The sequence below is a fragment of the Macaca thibetana genome, chromosome 5 (genome assembly GCF_024542745.1).
Source record: "Macaca thibetana thibetana isolate TM-01 chromosome 5, ASM2454274v1, whole genome shotgun sequence".
Classification (NCBI taxonomy): domain Eukaryota; kingdom Metazoa; phylum Chordata; class Mammalia; order Primates; family Cercopithecidae; genus Macaca; species Macaca thibetana.
The window spans coordinates 30,847,851-30,873,970 of NC_065582.1; the positions used below are offsets into that span (position 1 = coordinate 30,847,851).

Consider the following 26,120-nt stretch of genomic DNA (forward strand, 5'->3'; position numbering starts at 1 on the left):
AATCCTCAAAGTAAGAATATTCAGATAAAGAAATTTAATTTGTAAATCTTTACTCTCATGTGGCTTTACCCACCTACTATTTCACCTGTTTATAAATCCATTTTACAAGCTAAGTGCTGCAGCATAGTGAAATCCGTTTTTGGAATGAATAAGGAGTCACTTTATTTCTGTCTTCTCAATGATCAGGAAGCACAGCCAATTCCCTGGGTGTCTTAAAGTAGAGAAGGGCAAAGGTTTTACAAAAGAGATAGCAAAAAAATGTAAAGATTATCTATCTGTTGATTATGGCTTACTTGCTTTCCACAATTAAATATTTCTCAATAATCCAGATAGCAGGTTCACATGTTTTTCTTACAGCATACTTTTAGCTATTTTCCTTTTATTATGTATTTACAAGGTTGAGAAATACCACTTACTGGTCTAAATTACCCTGGCCTAAATTGAAGTCACTTACTGCCATCGAGAAATAGACAAGCCCTTCCTAATGTACTGTTTATCTAGAGAATTGCCACATTTCATCCAGGCTAAAAGTGTCATTTTCATAAATTACATTTAACTTGTCTATAATTGTGATGCTCTTTGCTATCAATGCCTACATTTAAAGTGGTAAATTTATTTTCTCTTTTTGAAGCAAAGCTAGTATTAAGTCAATGGTACTTTTTTTTTTTTTTTTTTTTTTTTTAAGACAGGGTCTCACTCTGTCTCCCAGACTAGAGTGCAGTGGCACGATCTTGGCTCACTGCAGGCTCAAATTCCTGACCTCCTGGGCTCAAGCAATCCTCCAGCCTCAGCCTCTCAAGTAGCTGGGACCACATGTGGATGCCACACGCTCAGTTAATTTTTACATTTTTTTGTAGAGACAGGGTCTCACTATGTTTCCCAGGCTGGTCTTGAACTCCAGGACTCAAGTGATCCTCCTGTCTTGGCCTTCCAAAGTAGTCATGAGCCACCACGCCTGGCCTTAATGGTACATACGTTTTACAACCCATATTATTATAGAGTGGAGGACTGAGAGCACTATTTCTACCCAGTCCAGTGTTGGTTGTGCTCTGTGGATTACATCATAATTACCATCATTACTCAGAGCAATAAAACAGCAATGCATACCTCTCAGCTCTTTCCAGTGTGGGTAAAACCAGGGCGATTCTTACTTAATGTTATTTCCAATCTATCTGTATAATTTACCGTCTTCCCCACTTTTCTATTTTTTTACTGCGCTGGCAAATCTATTTTATATTCCCATCTTCTCACTGGTCATTTATACAACTCTAATAATGAGAAAACCAATTAACACAAAGGCAGAAATGATATGGGGCCAAACTGACACTGGCAATGTAGAGTCAAGCAAGACTCTCCATTGGGACCTCTTATTGTACAAATAAAAATACGCTCTTTTATGAATCTACAGAATAGTCTGTTTAAATGAAATACTTATTTTTGCAGTTATGTAATCAATTAAGTCTAATAAATAGAGAAGCTTCATTCATATCTAAAATATGCAAGAAGGAGGTGTAAGATAAAAGACAAATATGAAAACTGCTGTAGATCAGGATTTAGTAAACCATGCCTTGCGTGCCAAATCTGGCTTGCCACCTTTTTTTATACAGCTAAAAGTGAGCTTTCACTTTGTAAGTGGTTGAAAAAAATTAAAAGAAAAATCCCAACCCGTAAAAACTATATAAAATTCTAATTTCAGTGTCCATAAATTATGTTTTATTAGAACACAGCCACACTTACTGGTTTACATATTGTCTACTGCAGTGACAGGGTTGAGGAGTTGTGATAGAGATTGTATGTATGACCTGTAGGCCTAAAACATTTAGTATCTGGTCTTTAAAAAAAAATGTGCTGACTTCTGCTCTAGATCAAGGAGTTTGATTATGGAGGCCAGGCACAGTGGCTCATGTCAGTAATCCCAGCACTTTGGGAGGCCGATGTGGGAGGATCACTTGAGGCCAGGAGTTTGACACCAGCCTGGGTAATATAGTAAGTCCTCCATATCTACCAAAAAAATTAAAAAATTAGCCAAGTGTGGAGGCCCATGCCTGTAATCACAACTACTTGGGAGGCTGAGGTGGGAGAATTATTTGAGCCCAGGAGTTCAAGGCTGCAGTGAGTCAGGATTGTGCCACTGCACTCCAGCCAGGGCAACAGAGTGAGACCCTGTCTCTAAACAATAACAACAATTAAAGAGCTTGAATATGGAGGAATACCAATAATTGCCCTCTCCCTTGCATTTTGCGAGGATAGCTTCTGACTGAGCCCCTGGCTTGCCTCCATTTCTTGGTATTGCTTTAGTATAAACCCATATCCTTGGCTGGGTGTGGTGGCTCACACCTGTAATCCCAGCACTTTTGAGGAGGGCAGATTACCTGAGGTCAGGAGCTTGAGACCAGCCTGACCAACATAGTGAAACCCTGTCTCTATTAAAATTACAAAATTAGCTGGGCGTGGTGGTGCATACCTGTAATCCCAGCTACTTCGGAGGCTGAAGCAAGAGAATTGCTGGAGCCCAGGAAGCAGAGGTTGCCATGAGCTGAGATTGTGCCATTGCACTCCAGCCTGGGCAACAAGAGCGAAGCTTCATCTCAAAACAAAACAAAACAAAACAAAAGCCATATCCACAAGTACGATAGTACAAACACCAAACTAATTATGATTTAGCTAGAAATGAAGACCAAAGAGGAGAAAAGAAGTAACTTCAAATAATTTTGTGTGGTCTAAAAAGTAAACTGCACAGCAGCAGTAAAAAGTTGCCTTGTGTCTGTATGTGTGTTTGTGTGTGTTTACTCTGAGGAATGTTTTCCTTTTTGCTTTGTAACTGATTACCCAGAGGCCAGCACACTCTTCTCCCTTTCCAGAGAGCCTCCATTTTTTGTTTGGGTGTCTACCCTGACCTCACATGACTCAGGATGAAATTCTGAATCATCCAAGCCAGTCATCGAAATTCCAGTTTCCTTGCCAGTGCTTGGTTTAGGAAGAGACGAATGACTCAATCCTGGTGAATAAAATGAGAGAGGAATTTATCTGAGGTTTTCTAGGAAGGGCTTCCCCACTGATTGAACATACACACACCCTCTTGAACATCATTGTATCTGCCTGTGATACCTGAAACCGTGACAGCCTCCTAGGGACCTCCAGGGGAATTTGCCTGAGGTAAGGGGAGGGTGCAGTGCACACAGATGGAAAAGCCTGTGATTCTGAAGACATCATTGAGCTACTGAAGAAAGCAACCCCAGATTCTTCCTCCTGCCTCAGAAAATCTTATTATGGGACATAATTTTCCTTTATTGTTCAATCAATTTTGCAATGGATTTCCTATTACTTACAGCACTCAAATGGATTTTTATTAGTTCTATATATACAAATCTTACTGATTTTTTTCATGAAATATCTAGAGCCTATCTATGTGAATAGTGAGAGTTTCTTATAATAAAATTGACTGTATCATGCACATTTGTGCTAGGAAAATTGCAAGCCAAAATAAAGAAAACGTAATTTATTTGTTATATACTTAGGTTTTCCTTTCAGGAGAGATGAATATGTGGAGAGTCACTTGGTTGCAAAATTTTGTCAAGAGGGTCAGTTTTACTTTTCAACTAAAAGTCCAAGGATGTTTACAAAATTTTTTATTTTGTCTTCTTTCTCTACTAAACAGGAAAACTATGGAATTTTACATTTTTGATTACATCAGCAAATTTAATGAGCGAGCAGTCATTCTTTCAGCAAATATTACTAAGCATTGGCTTGGTGCATTGCACTGTCCAGAATGCAAAAGAGGTTCCAAAGCAAATGAGACATAGTGTGAGTCTCTAATAGGGACTAATAAGGGGTTAACTGTCAAGCAAAGAGACAAGACACATACTCACGAAACGGCTAGGAAACCTCAGCACACAAATGAAACAGATCAAATTGTACTTTAAAGTTTCAGTGAATAATAATGTTTGCCATGAAGGATAGAAAATGTTTTCCTTTTTTTTTTTTTTGAGATGGAGTCTCACTCTGTTGCCAGGGTGGAGCGCAGTGGTGTGATCTCGGCACACTACAAGCTCCACCTCCCGGGTTCAAACGATTCTTCTGCCTCAGCCTCCCAAATAGCTGGGACTATAGGCACATGCCACCACACCCAGCTAATTTTTGTATTTTTAGTAAAGACAGGGTTTCACCATGTAGACCAAGATGGTCTCGATCTGTTGACCTCATGATCCACCTGCCTTGGCATCCCAAAATGCTGGGATTACAGGCGTGAGCCACCACGCCCTGCTCAGCAAATGTTTTCTAAAGGAGGTGAGCATGGTCTTTAGATTGTATGGGAGACCAGAAAAACAGATGCCATGTCATAATGACCTTTGTTCCCACTGAGCCAGTATTGGGCACATGGTAAGGTGCCAAATATATTATTTAAGCCATCAGTTAAACTATGCATAAGTATCAGGTGAATTCTCTAATTCTTTGTGACTGAATTCCAATTTATAATTTGAGGCATAATTATATCAGTTACCTAATTGACACAATAATCCCAAGAGTTTATTATTGGAAGCAGTTTGATTAGTAACCACTGCCCCTAATGCTTTCAGGTTGTCCACAGGAAAGTTTGACTACAAAAAATAAAAAGAATAATAATGAAGTCCAGGCACAGGGGCTCATGCCTGTAATCCCCACACTTTGGGTGTCCAGAGTAGGAGGATCACTTGAGGCCAGGAATTCAAGATCACCCTGGGCAACACAGCAAGACCCTGTCTCTATTAAAAAGAAAAATGAAAAAAATGAGAAAGTTCATCATTTGAGAATAGAACTAAGGTATGTAGCAAGGATGCTTTTGCCTGCTGTTTATTCAGCTCATTCAGAAATTTGACAAACCGAGCCTTTCAGTTCTTTCAATGGTTAGACCCATTGCATAACTGTACCAACTGAATTGAAATGCAGCATTTAAACATTTTCCAGGCCATGAGTCCGTTCTGTGGTAAATGTCAGAATTGGAGAGCCTATTCACATTAGCAGTTGTAGTAATTAATCTCTAGCAGTATCTCCTTTTTTCTTCCCCCTATGTGCACATGTCAGACGTGCCCATTAGAGTTCATTTCATAGGTTTGAATCCCACCACCGTCCTCTGGCCTTTACTTTAGCTTGATTCCCCTGACAAGCCCAGCTGTTCTGCACTGCACATCTTCAAGGGGCAAATTATGCCTATGGTGTCAACAGATTATCAAATATACTTATTGAAACACTCATTTCCACGGTCCACTTGATTCCTTTTGATTTATTTCTTTGATGGGTTTCCATCTGGTCACTGAAATTGAGGACTGACCTCATGAGGCAATATTATCAAATGAAATAATATTCCTGTGAGCTCTCATCCTTCTATCTCTAAGTCTTAAAAATAAATGTAGTGAAAAGCAATTCTTCCTTTGACCTTACACTTAAGTATCTTAACATAAATCCCAGAATAGGAGGGTTTTAAGGCAGTTCTAGAAATTAAGTGGCTTGTTGGAAATTTAAAGAAGTGATTGCCTCTCACCCAATGTGACTTTATATATCTTCAGTCTTATAATGGAACTCTTTAATTCATGTGTTCAATCAACAATTCACTTATTTATTCAACATGCATTTCTTTTGTGGATCTCCTATGTTCAAAGCACAGTGCTGCCCATTAAGAATTAACAGAGATAAATAAGATACAACTCTTATCCTTCAAGAGCTTACAAATGAGGAAGATCCAGTAAATTTGATATAGAAAAGAAGAAGTGAAATTCAATGAAGCTACCATACTACATTGTGCTGAGTGTTTAATTTTGACTTGAGGGGATTAGATATGTTCTCCATAGATGGAAGCATTTGCAATAAGCCTTGTAGGGTTTGGTTTAACAATGAGAAAAGGTTATGGAAGGTATTATGGTCTGATTAAGAAGACACTATTCTGCAATCCTGAGAAATCTGAATGTAAATAAATTCCCAAGCGCTGGAGAAAATTATTTCATGTTTTTAAGGAAAGGAAGTGTTTAATGTTATCTGAGTTTTAAATCACTCTTGACAGCTGTATAGAAGATGGATTAGAAAGGAGAGAAACTAGAGCCAAGACTAGTTAAGGAGGCTGTGGTGATAATCCAGATGATGAAGAATTGTTTATTTCTAGCACCTGCCTCTCAAAGAATGCCAGTTTCATAAAGGCAACGGCCTTTGTTTTTTTCACTGCTATATTCCAAGCACTCAGAACAGTGCCTGACATGTAGTAGCTGTTCCTAAGTACGTGTTGAATAAATGAATAAATCAGTGAAAGAGAAATGAATGAACTAAATGAGACAATGAAACTGCAGAGAATCCCAGTAATAGCAAAAAACAAAACAAAACAAAACAAAACAAACCTGGAGAGAAGAGGTGAGAGAGAGACATTTGCTTCAGGGATGGAATTTTCCCCTACTTTATTAACACACATTGTAGTTCGGTACTTTTCTTTCTTTTTTTTCTTTTTTTAGAGACAGGATCTCACCCTGTTGCCCAGGCTGGAGTGGTGGCATGATCATAGCTCACTGCTACCTCAAACTTCTGGGCTCAGATGAGCCTCCTGAGGAGCTGGGACTACCCGGGCATGCCACAGGCAACTGGCTAATTTAAAATTAGGAGTCCTACACTCCAGTGATCCTCCCTTCTTAGCCTTCCATGGTGCCTGACACACCATGCCCAGCCCTTTCTTCAAGTGTTGGCAAAAGATGAAGTTTGTTGGACTGACGGGACACGCACACACACACACAAACACACATACTTGGATTGCGAAGCATGTACGCTTTTCACCACACCTTCTAAAACGAAGTGCTTTTGACTCAACTCGTGCTATGGTTTCAGTGTGCACACCTCCCCAAATTCAGGTGTTGAAATTTAACGGCCGATGTGATAGGAGTAAGAGGTGGGGCCTTTAAGAGATGATTAGGTCATGAGGGCTCCTCCCTCATGAATGAGATTAAAGCCTTTATAAAGAAGGCTTCAGGAAGCCTCCAGCTTGCTTGTCCTTCCACCCGCTGCCCTGTCGGGACCTGGTGTTCCTCCCCTCCAGAGGATGCAGCAACGACGCACCATCTTCGAAGCAGACAGCAGCCTTTGTCACATGACCTGCCAGCACCTTGATCTTGGACTCCCAGCCTTCATAACTGTATGAAAACAAATTTCTGTTCTTTACAAGTTACTTAGTCTCGGGTATTTTGTTATAGCAGCGCAAACCAAGACAGCTGGCAAGTAATAGCTTTTTTCAAAAACTTACTACAGTCCACAGAGCAACTAAGGAACTAACGACAGATAAATATCTACTCTCACATTTACAGTAGGATGCATATAAGTGACCCAGTAGGGAAAAACCATCTATGTTGAAATCAGTTTGGGAAACACTGGGCTATGTAACTGTAAATAGTTTATTTACCATATAAGTCTTATCGGAACTCTGAATATACTTTCATATGCTGTGAATATCTACAAGGCAAATGTAGCAAGCAGTGTTCCCAAGTGCATTTGACTGTAGAGATCCCTCCCACACACACCACCACCTTCATGGTGCACTCATGCGAGCAGCATTGGATGACGTATTTGGGAAAACACTGGTCTGAGTCTGGGCACAGTGGCTCATGTCGGTAATCTCAGCACTTTGGAAGGCCAAGGCAGGAGGTTCACTTGAGGCCAGGAGTTTGAGACCAGCTTGGGCAATAAGACTCCATGTCTACAAATAAAAATAATAATAATTAGCCAAATGTGATGGCCTGCACCTGTAGTCCTAGCTACCCGAGAGGCTGAGTCAGGAGGATCCCTGGAGCCCAGGTGGTCCAGGCTGCAGTGAGCTGGTATTGCATCACTTTACTTCAGCCTGGGTGAAGCAAGGTCCTGTTTCTGAAAAGGGAAAAAAGTATCTTCTGAAGGGTACACCTCAGAGTAAAATAAAATTTAAAAACTGGCTTAAACATACACTGCAATTCCAAAAAGACTAACACAGTTCTTCCATATTTCACTGTTTAGAAGAGATTGCAAAAAGTTCCTTATGACAGAGTTTTGCAAATGAGACCTCAACACCTGTCATATGGAGAGAGAAAACAGGTTTTCATGCTCTGACGATTCTGTGCTTTATCAAGGTAGGTCTATCTAAGTGAAAACCTGAAGCAAATAAAACTGAAGCCACGATGTATTCATCAGGGGAAATTAGCCACTCAGTGAATACTCAATTTTCTTGGGGAGTGATGGTGATTAGGAAGCTGTGAAAACACCTGCTAAAATTGTTTCTGGAAAAACCCTCACATTTTCGGCTTCCTTGGAAAGCTGAGATTCGTTTTCTGAGCACAGTCTTGTTACACGTTTACCATCCTATCAAGAGTACCTGGTCCACGCGTCAGGGGCAGTGGATCAAAGCCCTTGCCCACCTTGCACTTTCTGCAAATACTGAGCTCCCTGATTTAAGAGCAAGATGAAAGGAGCCACAGGAGCCAGAAAGGACTGAGGCAGTGTCACCACAACACAGATTCTCTCTCCAAGGTCTTTGGTTAACTTTTGGAAAAGCAATGAAGTTCCTTCTTTCTGTCCCCAGTCTGCCCATACATGTCTACACTCATTTTGGCTATGGGGTTTTTGAACTTCTTCCTGGGCCAGTAGCTTCATTGTCTTATCTTTCATCAGTAAGCACCATTTCTTACAGAAAGTCTTAGGTCTTTCACATTCACATGATTAACTTTACCAGTTTTAGCAGGGCTTGGTGGCATGTGCCGTAGTCCCAGCTACTTGGGAGGCTGAGGCAGGAGAATCATTTGAGCCCAGGAGTTCAAGTCTTTAGAGCATTATTATTGTACCTGTGAATAGCCACTGCACTTCAGCCTGGGCAACATAGCAAGACCCTATCTCTTTTTAAAAAACGCATTTATTTGAGCTAGCTGCAAAAGGTTTTTATTATCTTTTAAGTTCTGGGGTACATGTGCAGAACATGCAGGTTTGTTTACATGTGCCATGGTGGTTTGCTGCACCCATCAGCCCATCATCTACATTATGTATTTCTCCTAATGCTATCCCTCTCCTAGCCCCTCACCCCACAACAGGACCCAATGTATGATATTCCCCTGCCTATGTCCATGTGTTCTCATTGTTCAACTCCCACTTATGAGTGAGAACATGCAGTGTTTGGTTTTCTATTCTTGTGTTAGTTTGCTGAGGATGATGATTTTCAGCTTCATCCATGTCCCTGCAAAGAACATGACCTCATCTTTTTTATGGCTGGGTAGTATTCCATGGTGTATATGTGGCACATTTATCCAGTCTTTCACTGATGGGCATTTGGGTTGGTTCCAAGTCAGCATTCACTATTCACTGTTCACAATAGTGCCACAATAAACATACGTGTGCATGTGTCTTTATAGTAGAATGATTTATAATCCTTTGGGTATATACCCAGTGATGGGATTGCTGAGTCAAATGGTATTTCTGGTTCTAGATCCTTGAGGAATCACCACGCTGTCTTCCACAATAGTTGAACTAATTTACACTCCCGTCAACAGTATAAAAGCATTCCTATTTCTCCACATCCTCTCCAGCATCTGTTGTTTCCTGACTTTTTAATGATTGCCATTCTAACTGGGGTGAGATGGTATCTCACTGTGGTTTTGATTTGCATTTCTCTAATGACCAGTGATAACGAACTTTTTTTCATGTTTGTTGGCTGCATAAATGTCTGGGAGAAGTGCCTGTTCATATCCTTCACCCACTTTTTGATAAGGTGTGTTTTTCTTGTAAATTTAAGTTCTTTGTAGATTCTGGATATTAGTCCTTTGTCAGATGGATAGAAAACATAATTTTCTCCCATTCTGTAGGTTGCCTGTTCACTCTGATGATAGTTTCTTTTGCTGTGCAGAAGCTATTTAGTTTAATTAGATCCCATTTATCAATTTTGGCTTTCGTTGCCATTGCTTTTGGTGTTTTAGTCATGAAATCTTTGCCCATGCCTATGTCCTGAATGGTATTGCCTAGGTTTTCTTCTAGGGGTTTTATGGTTTTGGGTCTTACATTTAAGTCTTTAGTCCATCTTGAGTTAATTTTTGTATAAGGGGTAAGGAAGGGGTTCAATTTCAGTTTTCTGCATATGGCTAGCCAGTTTTTCCAACACAATTTATTAAGTAGGGAATCCTTTCCCCATTAGTTTTGTAAGGTTTGTCAAAGACAAACATGTGTCAAGCACACATATGTTTACTGCAGCACTATTCACAGTAGCGAAGACTTGGAACCAACCCAAATGTCCATCAATGTTAGACTGGATAAAGAAATTGTGGCACATATATACCATGGAATAACTATGCAGCCATGAAAAAGAATGAGTTCATGTCCTTTGGAGGGATATGAATGAAGCTGGAAACCGTCATTCTCAGCAAAGTGACTGAGGAACAGAAAACCAAACACCTCATGTCCTCCCTCATAAGTGGGAGTTGAACAGTGAGAACATATGGGCACAGGGAGGGGAACATCACACACGGGGGCCTGTCAGGGGGTGGGGGGCTAGGGGAGGGATAGCATTAGGATAAATACTTAATGTAGATGATGGGCTGATGGGTGCAGCAAACCACCATGGCACGTGTATACCTATGTAACAAATCTGCACGTTCTGCACATGTACCCCAGAACTTATAGTAAAAAAATTTAATCTTTTCCCAGACCTTCTCTTATTTCTGCTTTTTTCACCTATTTCTATAATTCATTGATTATTTTTTTGTTCATTGTTTTACTTTTAAAATGCAAATACTTCTGCCTTTGGTAATGTTATACGCTTACCCTCATCTAACAATTTTCTCCATTTTTCAATTTTTTGCTAATACATTTGGGGAGTATTCTAATACTCATTTCAGGTTTTTATCTACAATAGATAAAACACCTCAATATCTGAAGGCCTACATCCTGCAAATATGGCATGTGAGAAATTTTAGAATATATCATGTCTTTTTTTTTTTTTTTTTTTTTTGAGGGGGTCTTGCTCTATTGCCCAAGCTGAAGTACAGTGGCACAGTCATAGCTCACTGCAGCCTCCACCTCCTGGGCTTAAGCAATCCTCTCACCTCCATCTCTCAAATAGCTGGGACCACAGGTGTGTGCCACCATGCATGGCTAATTTTTATTTTTTGTAGAGACAGGGTCTCACTAGTTATCCAGGCTGGTCTCAGATTCCTGAGTTCAAGCGATCCACCCACCTTGGCCTCCCAAAGTGCTGGGATTACAGGCATAAACCACCACATCCAGCCCATGTCTATGTTAAGTTGATTATATACAAAGCAGTTTAATGGGTCAATTAAGAGCCCAACCTTTGCATCAGCCTGTCTGGGTACAAAGACCTTGTTAGCTATAATTCTGGACAAGTAACCAATCTTTCATTTTCCCCATACATAAACTGGAGAAAAAAAATTCTACCAGTCTCATTTGGTTACTAATAAGCATTAATAAGAATTATTAATTATAAATAAGTATTAATAAGAATTAACATGTCTAAAAGGCTTATAATAGAACCTAGAGCATAGTAAGTGCCATATAATTATTGGCTATTAGTATTTCAATGGTTACATTAACAAAAGTATCTTAGAATAAAGTGTGGAGCAATTTTAAGTACTTTTTGTCTTTTAAAGGTCCAGACTACATAAAGGATTATTTACCCAAAATTCATCAGCACACCTGCTATGTAGGAGAACAGCATCCGGCGTTAGAAAAAACTGGAGATCTCAGATATTTATGGAGGCCTGCCTCAAATAGAAGCTTGCCAGCAAAATATAAACATGAGTACGTTGGTGAAATTGGTTGGGGAGTACCACAGTATAATTTTATCAACAAATCAAGACTGGAGAGTGGCTTCCATATCAAGGTATTGCTCTTAAATTTATGCTTTTCATAGTGTGCTGTTTTCTAACTTGAATTCTTTATGAATTTGCTTCTAAAGGAAATGTCGGGTGCTTGATTTCTCATTGAGACATAAAGAGGTTCGAGTTTTGCAGAAAGACATGTGTGAATAAATGCATGTGCTCCACTCCTGGAGCCCGTTTAATACACCAGGGGAAGGGTATGAGGAAAACGAAGCCATGGATAATGCAAAAGCGTTTGTGTTTGGCTTTGGCATGCATTCTGATTCACATTCAGGCTGAGGCACTGGCACACACTCTTCCCCCATCCTAGCACTGCTTCATGCGTGGGTGGTGCAAAGAAAGAAGCCTGTGCTGGGCATAATCCACAAACCTAACACATGCGTCTCAGATCTTTAAGATTCACTGTACTGATAATGCCTTCGTATCCAGTATTAATAATTCAGGGTATGTTGTCAGAGGGTTTTAGAAACCTTGTCTTATTTCCTTTTGGTTATGTAGACATAGGCATGCGATCATGGTGTCTCCTCTGAAACAGAAGAGTGCACAAGTGGTTTTAGAAGTAAAATCTGAGAATCTGGATATTTTTTTCCAGGCAGGCCTGTGCATTGTTTGAAAATTGAATGTATCAGTCATGCAATAACTGTATTTCCTCAAATTCTTAAGTTTCATCTGGTAAAAGTTAACAAAAGGAAAAACCATTTATTATTTTTTAATTTTTTTTTTGAGACAGGGTCTCACTCTGTCGCCCAGGCTGGAGTGCAGTGGCACGATCTTGACTCACTGTAACCCCCACCTCCCGGGTTCAAACGATTCTCCTGCCTCAGCCTCCCAAGTAGCTGGGACTAAAGGCACATGCCATTACACTCAGCTAATTTTTGTATTTTTAGTAGAGATGGGTTTTTGCCATGTTGGCCAGGCTGGTTTTGAACTCCTGATCTCAGGTGATCCATCTGCATCGGCCTCCCAAAGTGCTGGGGTTATAGGCGTGAGCCACCACACCCGGCCAGAAAAACCTTTTTCTGGCCCAAACTGTGGCAGTTCAGGAGGGTGGATGGGAGCACAGTCTTTGAGGTTACACTCTGATTTAGATCTAGCTCTGTGACCTTGGGCAAATCAGTTCACCTCTCTGCATCTTTGTTTGTGCCTCTTCTACATGGCAGTATTCAGAGGCCCACTTCACAGGATCATCTAAATTTCTATCCTAGTTCTGCCACCTACTAGCTGTGTGTGGCCTTGGTTAAGTTCATTTGCCTCTGTGCGTCAGTGTCTTCATTATGAAATCTTAGTTCTAGAATATTTTTTTCTAGGCAGGCCTTTGCACTGTCTTTGCTCAGATAATGGGCTGTTGTAAACAGTGTATAAATGAATATTAGGAAAGCACTAGAAGCAGTAACTAGCATCTATCAAGCCCTATATGCGCTTCATATTGTTATGTTGTGAGGACTAAATATGAGAACCCAACGAATGCACTGGGCGCGATCCTGGCACCAGGCTGACATCCAGATTTTAGCTATTAGTACTGTTGTGATTGTATTTCATGTAATTCATTAAATTTAGTATAATATTTAATGTAATATGTTTAAATGCCAGGGCCAAGAAAATGCACTGATAAGCAATGTCTCTTATAGTATATTCCAAAGGAGACCAGATTCTGAGTGTGTGACAAGCCGAGTGTAATGAATGCTTAGGTTCTTAAACTGTGTCCTATTCCACTAGGCAATAAAAATGAAAATCCAAAATTTGATTAAATATCAAACTAGCCACGAGCAAGAAGAGTCCAGCCCCAAAGCAAGGCAGCTGGTTTGAATAAAGTCCAGAAATTTTGTTGTCTTGGTGTTTCTCCTTGGGTGATGATGCCCTGCTCTCAGACACAGCCCTCAATCTGTCAGACCATCTTGAGTGTGTATAGCCTCTCTTCCTTCTTTATCTTTAACTGAAGAACCCATTTTTCTGCTCAAATGAACTGCAATCAAGCATTCCTTGGTCTTCAAAGCAAGCTGGGAATCCAAAAGAGATAATAGCCACGAGTTAGCCTTCCAGGAATGTATTTATTCTGTATCTTTAGTTAGTATTTCATGGATTGCTTTTAATCACTGCCCTGCTGGGTAATGGGGTCCTCTTTGTCTCTGAGATTGTGAGCCACACAGTGATTTTCTTCCCCAGCTGTGGCATGCTCAGAAACTGCTTGGAATATACTATAAGGGATGTTGCTTGTCATCTGTGTACTTTCTTAGCCCCGGTATTTTAATAGTAATTGTTTTCAAGGGTCTAGCTGTCTCAGATAACAATCTTGAACAATACCTTAAAGCTCCTTGGACTTAGAGCTTTATAATGGGGGGAAAAAGACTCACTGAGAATGACCACACATACCAGCATTGAAATTGAAGCATCTATAATTTCCTTAACAGTTAAGATCTAGGTCTTGTCACTGGGTCTACTCATCTCCCCCTCTGCATCTAAGGCATACCTCTCTCTTTCCATCCAAGGCAGATCAAAATCTTTTTTTTTTTTTTTTTTTTTTTTGAGACAAAGTCTCACTGTGTCACCCAAGCTGGAGTACAGTGGCATGCTCCCCCTCACTGCAGCCTCCATCTCCTGGGCTCACACAGTCCTCCTACCTCAGCCTTCTGAGTAGCTGAGACTACAGGCACATGCCACCACACCCAGATAATTAACTTTTTTCTTTTTAGTAGAGACAAGGTTTATGTTGCCCGGGCTGGTCTCAAACTCCTGAGCTCAAGTGATCCTCTTGCCTCGGCCTCCCAATGTGCTGGGATTACAGGTGTGAGCCACCGTGCCCAGCTCACAGTATCATTTTTGGAGTGTAGACTCAGACTTTGATTCCTTATTGACCCTGGGCTTCAGGCAGCTACTTCTAAAAAACCAGACGTGGTGCATGAATTGACACTTGAGCCGATACATACACATACACTCCATGCATTCAAACATACTCCTAATTACAAAGACTATACAAGAGTGGTGGCATTAACCCAGGGCCCTCCTCACAAGGGAACTAGTAAAGCTCTCAGTGTAGTGTCACTTTGAGAAATGCCCCAATCCACTTCCTATTCATTCTCCACTTTATCTGTCTATAGACCCTTTCCATATCTCTTGCTTTTCCTTGTCCCATAATAATCCAAATCAAAATGGTCACTTCCTGTTTTAGTCTAACTGCAGAGACTCCTCAGTGTCTCTCATGGCAATTGCTCAGAGCTTGGATTTTAAGCAAAACTTTCATCTCCTGGATTTTTATAGCTCTAACAGCTGCTCTGCCTAATTTACTGCTCCAGGTTTATATAAGACTGGTGGTTAAGGACGCTCAGGCACCTCCAATAGAGTCTTGGTAAAATGCCTGGAGCCGCTGCCTCCTACCGGGGAATGGTCTCTCCTATTTGGGGCACTGGGAGGGGTTCTGCAGATCATCTGGCTTTTTGCAGGAAGATAATAACTTCCATGCTGAGTGACACCTGAAAAGCTTCCCCCACGTTGTGGAGGTCACAGTAAAAATCGCAAGATTGAGTTTCTCTTCTGGATTTTTTAATGTTTAGTTATTTCCTACTGACTTTTACATGGGTTACTATGCAATAATCATAAATGTATGTATAAACAAGGACAGACCATTACTTTTATCATCTCAGATTTAAGAGCAGCACATTCTTTAAAAAAATGGATTTGTTCTCTATCAAACTATATATGTTCTTTCTGCAAGAATATATGGAGACAATTGAAACAGTTTATTTGGTTTCAATCTCATGCTAAACTGAGGAACTTTTCTAACTGCTGCTTAGTTGGTTGTGTCTCCTCTCCACTGGCCTTTCTTTAACCCCAACCTCAATGGAGTCTGCTGGCTTCCTAATGTCCATTTTCTGCACCTGTGCTCTGACCTTGTGACAAAATGATTTAAGTCATTTGGTTTTCTCACAGAAACAATGTTACACTGGACGTGATGACTAACTTTTCACGGGTGTGATCCCAAAGAAAATATTAAATCAATTAATCATATAACCAATATATTACGTATTTTTAAAAAACTATATGAGGTAATAAGGAGAATCATGGGAACTCACCAACATATTTATATGTAATATGAGGTAACAAAAAACAAAATTTTGAGGCTTTGAAATCTCTGCCTCGTTTTTAACTGTCACAAGTTCCGCTGTCATGAAATAGAGCTGCTTTGTGACGGTTTTATGGACATTTGAACAGCCTTCTGATGAAATGTTGAATTTCTTGATGGCTATGGAATAAACTGATATGAGGTTGGTTTATTAGACATTTTGCTCACTGTGAATTTATTTATAGAAGGTAAACATAAAAAGAGCTACAATTGATTGTTTAATAAGAAGGGTACTGTAATGATTTTACAGCTGAGGAAACTGAGGTATCAACAGGCGAGGTTCCTTGCCTGAGGCCACACAGCTAGTAAATGATAGAGCCAGGATTTCAACCCAGGCCATGTGAAATCAAGGACTCGGAGGAATACAGGATGTAGGAAATGCAGTGATAGACAATGAGATCAGAACATTAGATTGGAGCCACTTTATAACATACACAGTTGTGTGATTTTCCTCTAAGGCAGGGTCAGGCTGGGGTCAAACCTACTTGCTTTCTCTTACAAGGTATGCGTTTGTTTCTTCATGGTTCCATTGTCTCCTAGCGTCCCACTTTGCGTCATTTGCACACAATATACTTCATTTACAATATCAAAATAAATAGTAGAGGCTGGGCATGGTGGCTTATGCCTATAATCCCAGCATTTTGGGAGGCTGAGGCGGATGGATTATTTGAGGACAAGAGTTCAAGACCAGCCTGGCCAACATGGTGAAACCCTGTCTCAACTAAAATACAAAAATTAGCTGAGCATGGTGGCAGGCGCCTGTAATCCCAGCTACTTGGGAGGGTGAGGCAGGAGAATCGCTTGAACCTGGGAAGTGGAGGTTGCAGTGAGCCAAGATTGCACCACTGCATTCCAGCCTGTTGCCCAGGCTGGAATTTTGAGACCTTCTCAAAAAAAATAAAATAATAAAAAGTAGAGATGATACCACCCACATATTTGACATAAGACTACATTGATAGTAGTTGTTTTGAATTTGTATTTTGTAAGCACTTTATTGCCTTTCAAAACATATCAAATACAATCATTGGCATTACGGGGGGAAAAACAAGAGAGTGAGTTCTCACCAGGCCAAACCCTCTTTCCTTGCACTAACTCCATGCAGTCTTCCAAGCTCCTACACAACAGTGTCCTCCAGTGTTTTCAGATTCATCTGGGGAAAATGTATTGCCAGCATGGAGTTGATAAGTCTGTAGACCACCAAAATACATATTTCAGAATTTCTGCATTTTTATCGCCAAATTCTCATTTACCTTGGGGTTCATCTAGAGCAATCATAAAAAGAGCCACCAGTTTTGAGTCTTATTAAAATTCCTAATCTCCAGATGTTGTTAGTAGAGACAATTTTAGAAACATAATAAAGCTTCCATTTTCAACTAAGTTATAAATGCAAAATAGAAAATAGCTTTTCTAAAATTAGGCGTGTCTTTGGAGGTTCTTTTTTTTTTTTTTTTTTTTTTTTTTTTGCTGTTCTTTCCAGATGAGTGTGTGTTTAGTTCTCACTTTTTACTTTCTAGTTATTTGCATCCTAACAGTTTGTGGTTTAACATAAAAATAATTACATTAGCACCTTTCATCCTTAAGGGCTGTATAAAGTAAGATGTCTTATGATACCACCAGAAGGCTTTAGTGAGAGAGTACCACATGCTGACCATCTGTGAAGCGGAAGAAACAGTTTTCTTTCACCCTCCTTTTTCTTGAAAATAATATATTAACCTCCTTATATGCAGATGTTACATTTTCTCCATTTTACGAAGCTTTGCTTTATAGGATTCTCAAATACATTGAAGGAAACAATTTCCTTATAAAATTTTACTTATATCTAAATTTCCAGAAAATAAATTTTATGTTTGATGCTTCCTTTTCCTAACAGACCATGGAAACATCAAGGGAGGCGTGTATCACTGATGTGTACTCTCTGTACTGTGTTCAAAGCAGTTCCACAAAGAGGAATGAGTTTGCAATGGGAAGCCTCTCTGTTGGTAGCCAGCGATGCTGCCACATTCCCGTGGGCATCCCAGCCCCAATTACCTGGCCTCTCAACTAAACACAGGGCTTCCTCTTTCTTTTAGAGGTGACTTTCTAGAAAATTCTTGGCAAATTGGAAAACAAAAGTCCTAATTGTCACATCATTTGTTAGGATGTGAACATTTAGGGGAAAAAAGGAAATAAAAAGAACTCAAAGTAATGTAAAGCTTTGTAGATAATTTTATCCCTTAATTTAGGCAGGCTAAAAATACATTGTGGTAGTTACGAATTCTTGTTAAGGCTTGACACAATATCTGGAGTATGTGTCTAAATGTAAATATCACCTTTAAAAAAATTAAGCTTCTTAAAGTTAGTAATTAAGCATATGTCATAGATTTTTCAACAAATGTTATTTGATGATAGTGACATACAAAGCTAAGAAAAGATGCTATAACTTAGAATAGGTGCTAGTAAAAGTGTGGTATGACTCCATAGCTAGGCTGTTAAGTATATTGTCAAAGAATTCTGAAACTTGTGTGTGAGCCAATATCCCAAGCACAGGTGGATCAAATACCAGGACATCTGTTTTCTAAATCTGGCATTAATCCTGTCTTTTTAAGATCACTGGAGGAAATTCTTAAATCATTGTAAATTTATGACTGTAGTTTTCCCTATTATTCATATACAACACTCCCAGGGTATCTCAGCTATGTTGACAAAAATGCATAGCATGCATAGCAAATGATACCAGAAATGTGGAGATTTCTTTTCCCAGGATTAAATCTGGGAAACCAAGGAACTTTAATTGGGGAAATTTAGGAATAGTTCATTAAATATAGGGGGCCCCCCACTACATGGTCTCAGCTCTGTGTTTGGGCATGAAGAAATGGCACTGAAAATATATGCTATAGGAATCCACTATGACCACCCACTTGGGAAGAATTCATAGGAAAGTTTCTTTGTGGAAGTTTTGTGCGATTATTGTCAGTAATTGTACTACACAGTCCTAGCCACATTCCAATGGCTTTAAGCAATTTGAGGTCTGAGATCTGTTGTATGTGTCTTTGTATTGACAACATCAATCCCAGCCCCGACCCACCATCTTCTAGTGCTTATCATGGGGTAAATGATTATCAGTAAATGATGAGAAATGGAGACTGGAATCTATTCTATTCTCATGCAGTGTCTTTGTTGAGAGACCAAGTTGCAGATAAAGAGTAATGAATTTTTAAGTGTGTATTAGGTTGGCAATTAGTCCACTCCCAGCTTATTCAATAAAATCGTTCAAAACTATGTACCTTTTTTTTTAAAATGGAAACTTAAGGAAACTGGGCACAGTCTCCTTCATATCAAATCTCATGTTCACAATGCTTGTTTTACAACCCATGGTTGTAGAGCTAATTGGACAATTAACTTGGGAGCATACTTTCTGACCTTAGAATTAACAACAGTGGCAAGCACATTAGAAAACTCCAAGGGTGAGTACAGTTGCAAAATAGGCCCTTGATGGTATTTCAGAAACTCTGCACTGAGCACACATAGTGACTTGGAAGCACTTGTATAGCTTTCTGTTGCTTGAATAGTCCACTCAGACTTCAGAACCTGCTAGGAATCATCAGCCAGCTCTGGGTAAAGGGCTGATATCAGAATGGCTGGTCATTCATTACAAATCATAACAATTCCTGAGAAGATTAATTCTAGTCTTTAAAAAAAAATCCTGGTGTATTTTGAATTATAGAATGAAATAAGGAAAATATTTATCTCCTTGGAGGGATACTGGGAGAAAATAACAAAATTTACCTTTGTTGTTGTTGTTTTATTTTATTTTTTGTTTCCACCAACAGCATTGAAAAATATGCCTTTTCTCTGAGAATTAGTGAGGCAATTAGCATTCATATTGCTTCTCAGGGCAAATCTATGTTTGTGGCCTGATAGGGTTTGGCTTTGTGTCCCCATCCAAATCTCATCTAGAATTGTAATTCCCTATAATCCCCATCAGTCGAGGAAAGGACCTGGTGGGAGAAAATTGGATTGTGGGGGTGGTTTCTCCCATGATGTTCTCCTGATGGTGAGTTCTCACGAGATCTGATGGTTTGATGAGGGGCTTCCCTCTTCCCTCTCTCTTGCCTGCCACCATGTAAGACATGCCTGCTTCCTTTTCCACCATGATTGTAAGTTTCCTGAGGCCTCCCCAGCCAGGTGGAACTGAGGATCAATTAAACTTCTTTCCTTTACAAATTACTCAGTCTCAGGGAGTATTTTCATAGCAGTGTGAAAATGGACTGATATGACTGTAATGAAAATCAAATGTGGCTTTCAAGCTAAAATAGCCAGTTGAAGAATTTTTTATATTCTCCCTTTTCTACCCTTCCATGCTAGTCCAAATGCCAGTTTTTATAATGCCTCAGTTTTCCCACCTATGAAATGGGAATATATTGGTTTTCTGTTGCATAACAAATTACCACAAATTTAGCAGCTTAAATCAATACTCATTTATTGGCTCACAGTTCTGTAGGTCAGAAATCCAGGGATGGCATGACTGGGCTCTCCACTCAGATCTCCCAAAGATGAAGGTGTTAACTATGGCTGTGAAGTCATCTGAGGCTGGAGCTCTCTTCCAAGTTCATATGGTTATGGAAGATTTCAGTTCCTCGTGGTTGTAGAGCTGAAGTTTTACTTCTGTTTCTTTGCTGATTGTCAGCCAGGGGCCATTCTCAACATTCAGAGGCCACCCAGGCACCTCACTCCATGACCCCTCCACATCTTTTTTTTTTTTTTTTTTGAGATGGTGTCTTGCTCTGTTGCCCAGGCTGGAGTCCAGTGGCGCAATCTCGGCTCATCGCAAGCTCCACCTCCTGGGTTCAGCCATTCTCCTGCCTCAGCCTCCCAAGTAGCTGGGACTACAGGTGCCTGCCACCATGCCCGGCTAATTTTTTATATTTTCAGTAGAGCTGGGGTTTCACCATGTCAGCCAGGATGGTCTCAATCTCATGACCTCGTGATCTGCCCGCCTTGGCCTCCCAAAGTACTGGGATTACAGGCGTGAGCCACTGCAACCAGCTGACCCCTCCACATCTTTAAAGCCAGCTGTGGAGAGTCTCCCTCCTGTCAAATCCCTCTCATGCTTCAAATCCCCTTTGCCAAGAAGAGCCTAGGTCTTTTTAAGAGCTCTCCTGATTAGCTTAGGCCCACTGAGAATAATCTCCCTTTTTTCAAGTCAGCTGATTTGGGACTTTAATTACATCTGCAAAATCCTTCACAGTAGCACCTAGATTTGTATTCTGAGAGAATACCTGAATTCTGAGTTGAATACCTGAGAGAACGTGTGTATACCAGGGGGTGAGAATCTTGGGTGCTTTTTTAGAATTCTGCCTACTGGCTGGGAACAGTAACTCACACCTGTAATCCCAGCTCTTTGGGAGGCTAAGGCAGGTGGATAGCTTGAGCTCAGGAATTTGAGACCAGCCTGGGCAACATGGCAAGACCCTCTCACTACTAGCTGGGCATGGTGGTGGGCACCTGTGGTCGCAGTTACTGAGGAGGCTGAGGTGGGAGGATTGCTTGAACTTAGGAGGCAGAGGCTGCAGTGAGCCAAGGTTGTGCCACTGCACTCTAGCCTGGGTGACAGAGTGAGACCCTGTCTCCAAAAATAAATAAATAAAAAATCTACCTATCCACAGGATAACACTAATACCTTAGAGTACTATTAAATGGATTGAGACATGTGTAAAGCACTTAGCATACTCAACAAATGGGATCTAATATTAATGTCTCTATATAGTATATTTTCCTGCCTGCATGGATTTTTAAATTATAGTGTTATAAGCACACTAGAAACATGAGAGACTATGTTGCTCATTATTTGGATACTCCCCAGAAAGCAGAGATAACTGGGGTCACAGTGAACAAACTCACAGAACCCAATGTTTAGTCTGTTGCTGAAAGTTGATGAATTAATTCAGATTATTTAAAAACTACAGTTAAGAGAGACCAGGATATCATTAATGTTGGTACTCTAGGCCATCTATAATGTGGCATAAAATGAAGTATGTATGGGTCTCTGCATTGAACATTTTTTTTTCCTTTAACAAGAGAAATGCATCACAGAATCCATGCCTTAAACACCAACATTTTTCAGAAAGAATTGTTTTGTTTCTACTCATGCTCTGAATGTAAAATGAATATTTCAAATGCTCCATTCATGCAGAGGTCTTTATGTCCCCTTCCTCCCTGTAATAGTTCCAGTCTAGAATAGGCAACATTATGCAATTTGGTGACCCTGCTGCAACCATGGAAATGTTTCTCACAGACTGTGGGAAGAAAGACACCTAAGAGGTTAACAGTAATATTTTGCAAATTGAGGCAAATGAAGGAAAAAATACATTAGCATAAGAAAAGATAGCTGTAGGGAATTTTCCACTCAAATGTTTGGTACTAAGAGCTCTATGTTACCAAGGAGGAGGCTACAGAAGAAAACCCTTAGTGTCTATGCATTCTCGAACTACATTGCCATTGTATTCGTCCTACGGGTGAGAAAGACCTCATAGTTATAGAGATGGAAAATTGTTCTTTCTAGTAAGAAAAGTAAAAATTGGATATACTAAGAAAAGCATCTTGGATGATGGCAGCAAAGCAAGAGGATTCCTCAGGAACAGTCCCCAAAAGACTTCCTAAATGTATCAGGACTAGACTAGAGTTTAGAGATTAAAAGCGAAAGTCTTAAGCAACGATTTAAATTTTTAACTAGAATGTGCCCCAAATGTCTACAATTAATTTAACTCAAATTTAACAGTTTTTACTCATTTTAGAAATTGCATAACTCATGGTATGTGAATGTAGTTAGCAGGTATTTCCCTTTTGTTAATACATAGACTTATTTGAAGATTGTTCTGTAGGAAATATCCAAATTGGAGTTGTAATTATTTTTGTTAAAAACATTTAAAATAAGTGTAAAAGGTTCTCACTGATTTAAGATAGAAAATATACTAATTGTTATCCATTTCTATGAAGATATTGAATTGGTTTTGAAACTAATCTTTACTCTTAGGAATGATTTGCCAGTAAAAAAAAATGATTTATCTGAGTCTGAATTTTATTAGGTTTAACACTACAGCAAGCATAGATGTCCAAATAAATCATGATGCATTTCATTAATAAATTAAGATAGAGAAGAACCAGCTTATTTTAGATAACAGATTGTTTATAGGGACTGATCTCTATAGGAGGAATGGAAAAAAAGATGTGTTATTTTGTTTCTGAGAAAGGTCTTCCCCAATTAAGAAGATGCAATTTTGGGTTATTAAAGATAAGAATAGCATAAAACTAAAGATCATCCAAGTCCTGCAAAATTTGTCCAGAAGCTGATAATAAAATTACTTATAAGTCAACGGATAAGGTCAATTTTCAGGGAATCCTGTCAGGAATCAATTGAGAAAAAAACTGTCCCATGATCTTTCCATTATGTGCAGATTATTTTCAAAGTTTCTGTGGAATAGTGACCTTGTTTATCTTGTGCCTTCCTTTATTTATTCAACTGATATGTGAACATTGAAGAGATTAAGGTTTCAGGTCTTTATCCCTGAGAAGATGACACAAATAAATGAATTTGCCTTCTCAAGCACAATAAACTCTGTGGTAGTCAATAAGGAAAGTTATTCTAAACTGAAGCTTGAGGGAAAAGGAAGAGGAGAGAAGAGAATTTAAAAAGTACCAAGTAACGTCATTCCTTTAATGCTGACATTTTTATAATAGGATTTTGCCACTTTTTGAGATGTTATGAATATTGCATCCCATACTAATGTAAGTAAAAAATGCATCCACAACCGAAGTGAAATACTTTTTGATAATTCATGTCATGGTTTCTCAATCCTAGTATAGAAACCTGAGAAATGATTATAGACCAAGATGCTTTTCAATATAAATTTGACACTTTTACTCCCCATACTTATTTACAAGATGTGCCATCCATCTGACAGTTCCTGGAGAAGAGGAGTCAGTATATAGCAGTCTTTCATTCAGTAATAACAGATCATTTCCATGCACATGGGAGGGGGTGGGAATTACTTTTTAATCTAAGAACCCCTCTAAGCCACCAAATACATTATCAATACTCTGAATTATCCCTTCTGAAAGGAGTTTTCAAATCTACACTTTACCACAGTCTGTCTATAATCCAGCTCTTTCGTACGTTATTGCGACCACATTTTTTTGATTCTGTAAGGAGAAAGCAAAGTGAAAAGAGGTAACCTGTTTGAGTCTAATGACAACAGTAGTTTAGAATGTTCGCTTATTTAGATATAGAATCATAAAGATGGAAAGCAGCTTAAGTGATTACGCATCACACTCTTCTTGCTACCCAACACCCTTCCTTTCAAAAAGGGAAAGTAAAGCACACAGGGTCTTGTTTATTTTACTTCTTGTACTTTTTTCCTCTCTGTTCAGGAATCAAAAGATTGTCTTCTTCTCTGATCTTCTTTTAACTGAATTTAACATTTCCTATTTCATTTCCCAACCTGACTTCCTTTTTGACTAGAAATATGGATACTTAGACCTGCCACCTATTTACTCTGGAATTATGGTACATTAATTTTCTTCCTTTTACAGTATGAAGAACTAAGTCAAGCTTCTCTTGATTCAATAACCCACAGATATCAAAACCCATGGTAAGCAAATAGGAATATATTTTTGATTAATTAGTGTGTTTCTTTCCTAAACTGGTAACAGGATTCATTTTTTAAAAACTTGTAAGTATATTACCACTTTCTTTTTATTTCATATATGTTTTTTGTAAATTTGTGAATTTTTATTTCTAATAAAAACAGTAAATCTTAACTATCTGCTAAATTTTAATTAAGGGGAGGAAAGGAAAAAAGTAAGCAGAGTTAGAATGAAAAACTGTTAGAATATAGTAAGGAAAAAGAGAAGCAAGTCAGAAGCTATTAAGAATGGCAACTGGATTAGTAGATTAGCTTTAACTTTATAAATATCTCTGTGGAAGAAACAACAATATTAATTTTTTTTCAGATAAAAAACTCATTTCATGCTGTTGGCCTGGAAACCATCATAATGGGTAATCTTGGTTAATAACCATAATCTTACTAAAGTCACATAATGGCTTCAATTCACATTATCTTATGGCAGCTTCTGACCCAAATGAAACATGGGTAGCTCACGGCATGTTAAATTACAGGAAACAAGCAAAAGCTGACTTGTCATGTAGGTATAACATACGATTCAGATTCCTAAGAGGGAAAAGATCAATCAGCATTGCTCTCACAAGACTGCAGATTGAATATTGTCTTTGTTATAGCTTTTTGGAGGTGAGGATTTCTGGGGCTTATTTTACTTCACTTTTAATTGTTGAAGGATTTAGCTATTAGCATATGCAAAATCACTGGATTTTATTAGCCCTGAGGTGGCTATACAATACCAACATAAACTGCATCAAATAGAGAAAAGATTTCAAACCCCATGTCAAAAGCCTATTAGTTATTTCAGAACAAAAAAGTACCTTAGTGGGCAATTCCTATAACTTATTAAGCAGGTACCATATTTAAAGCCACAAAGACACAGGTATACTTTAAAGCATGAATAACACATATTCTCATTAAAATATTCTACTTCATTTGTTTAGATAGCATTGCAGACATCCACTGCAATTACCTTATCAAATATTTCCAAGCAAAGAAAAACATTAAAGACCAATGAAACTTCAAGCATTGGTGATAAAAGCATGAAAATGTGCTGCATTTATTTAAACATTAAAAACTTGTTGGAGGGTATCTGAGAAACATCAAAGCCCTGAGCATGTTCTTTGAATGAAAGAATGTTGGCTATATTCATTTTTAGGGAATATGCTGTGGGTTGAACTGAGTCATGAGGATGTAGAATAGTTATGAAAGAGACCTTGTATTTAGGAGATTGCAGATTCAACTAGGAAATTGGGCGTATACATGAAGAAAAATAACAAAATTACTTTGCAAATACTGAAAGCTAAATTAATAATGAAGATAATAACTAGAAAATTATAGCCAGAATTTTTTTTTAATTAACTGTATTGACAACCCCCTGGACTCATCTATAATTCCTGACTTGGGTCCTATTTAACTAGTCAGACACCAATAACCTGAATACTGCTTCCTTTGTGAGACTATAAGCACCTACCCTGTTTCAAAGCCCTTGCTAGC

General features: G+C 39.0%; 2 protein-coding genes across 3 annotated transcripts in view; one reads left to right on the forward strand and one right to left on the reverse strand.

Annotated features, from left to right (window-relative positions):
- The window catches only part of RAPGEF2 (Rap guanine nucleotide exchange factor 2), a 487,682-nt gene that overhangs the window by 368,551 nt on the left and 93,011 nt on the right, over window positions 1-26,120 (reverse strand). The window lies entirely within an intron of this gene.
- The window catches only part of C5H4orf45 (chromosome 5 C4orf45 homolog), a 132,464-nt gene that overhangs the window by 41,772 nt on the left and 64,572 nt on the right, over window positions 1-26,120 (forward strand). Inside the window, exons 3-5 of one of the 2 annotated variants that reach the window (XM_050790943.1) lie at window positions 7,996-8,108; window positions 11,622-11,854; window positions 24,538-24,596. In XM_050790943.1, the coding sequence (XP_050646900.1) occupies window positions 8,057-8,108; window positions 11,622-11,854; window positions 24,538-24,596 (344 nt within the window). In that variant the 5' untranslated portion in view covers window positions 7,996-8,056. The remainder of the gene's footprint in view (window positions 1-7,995; window positions 8,109-11,621; window positions 11,855-24,537; window positions 24,597-26,120) is intronic. The other variant, XM_050790942.1, reaches the window with a different exon arrangement.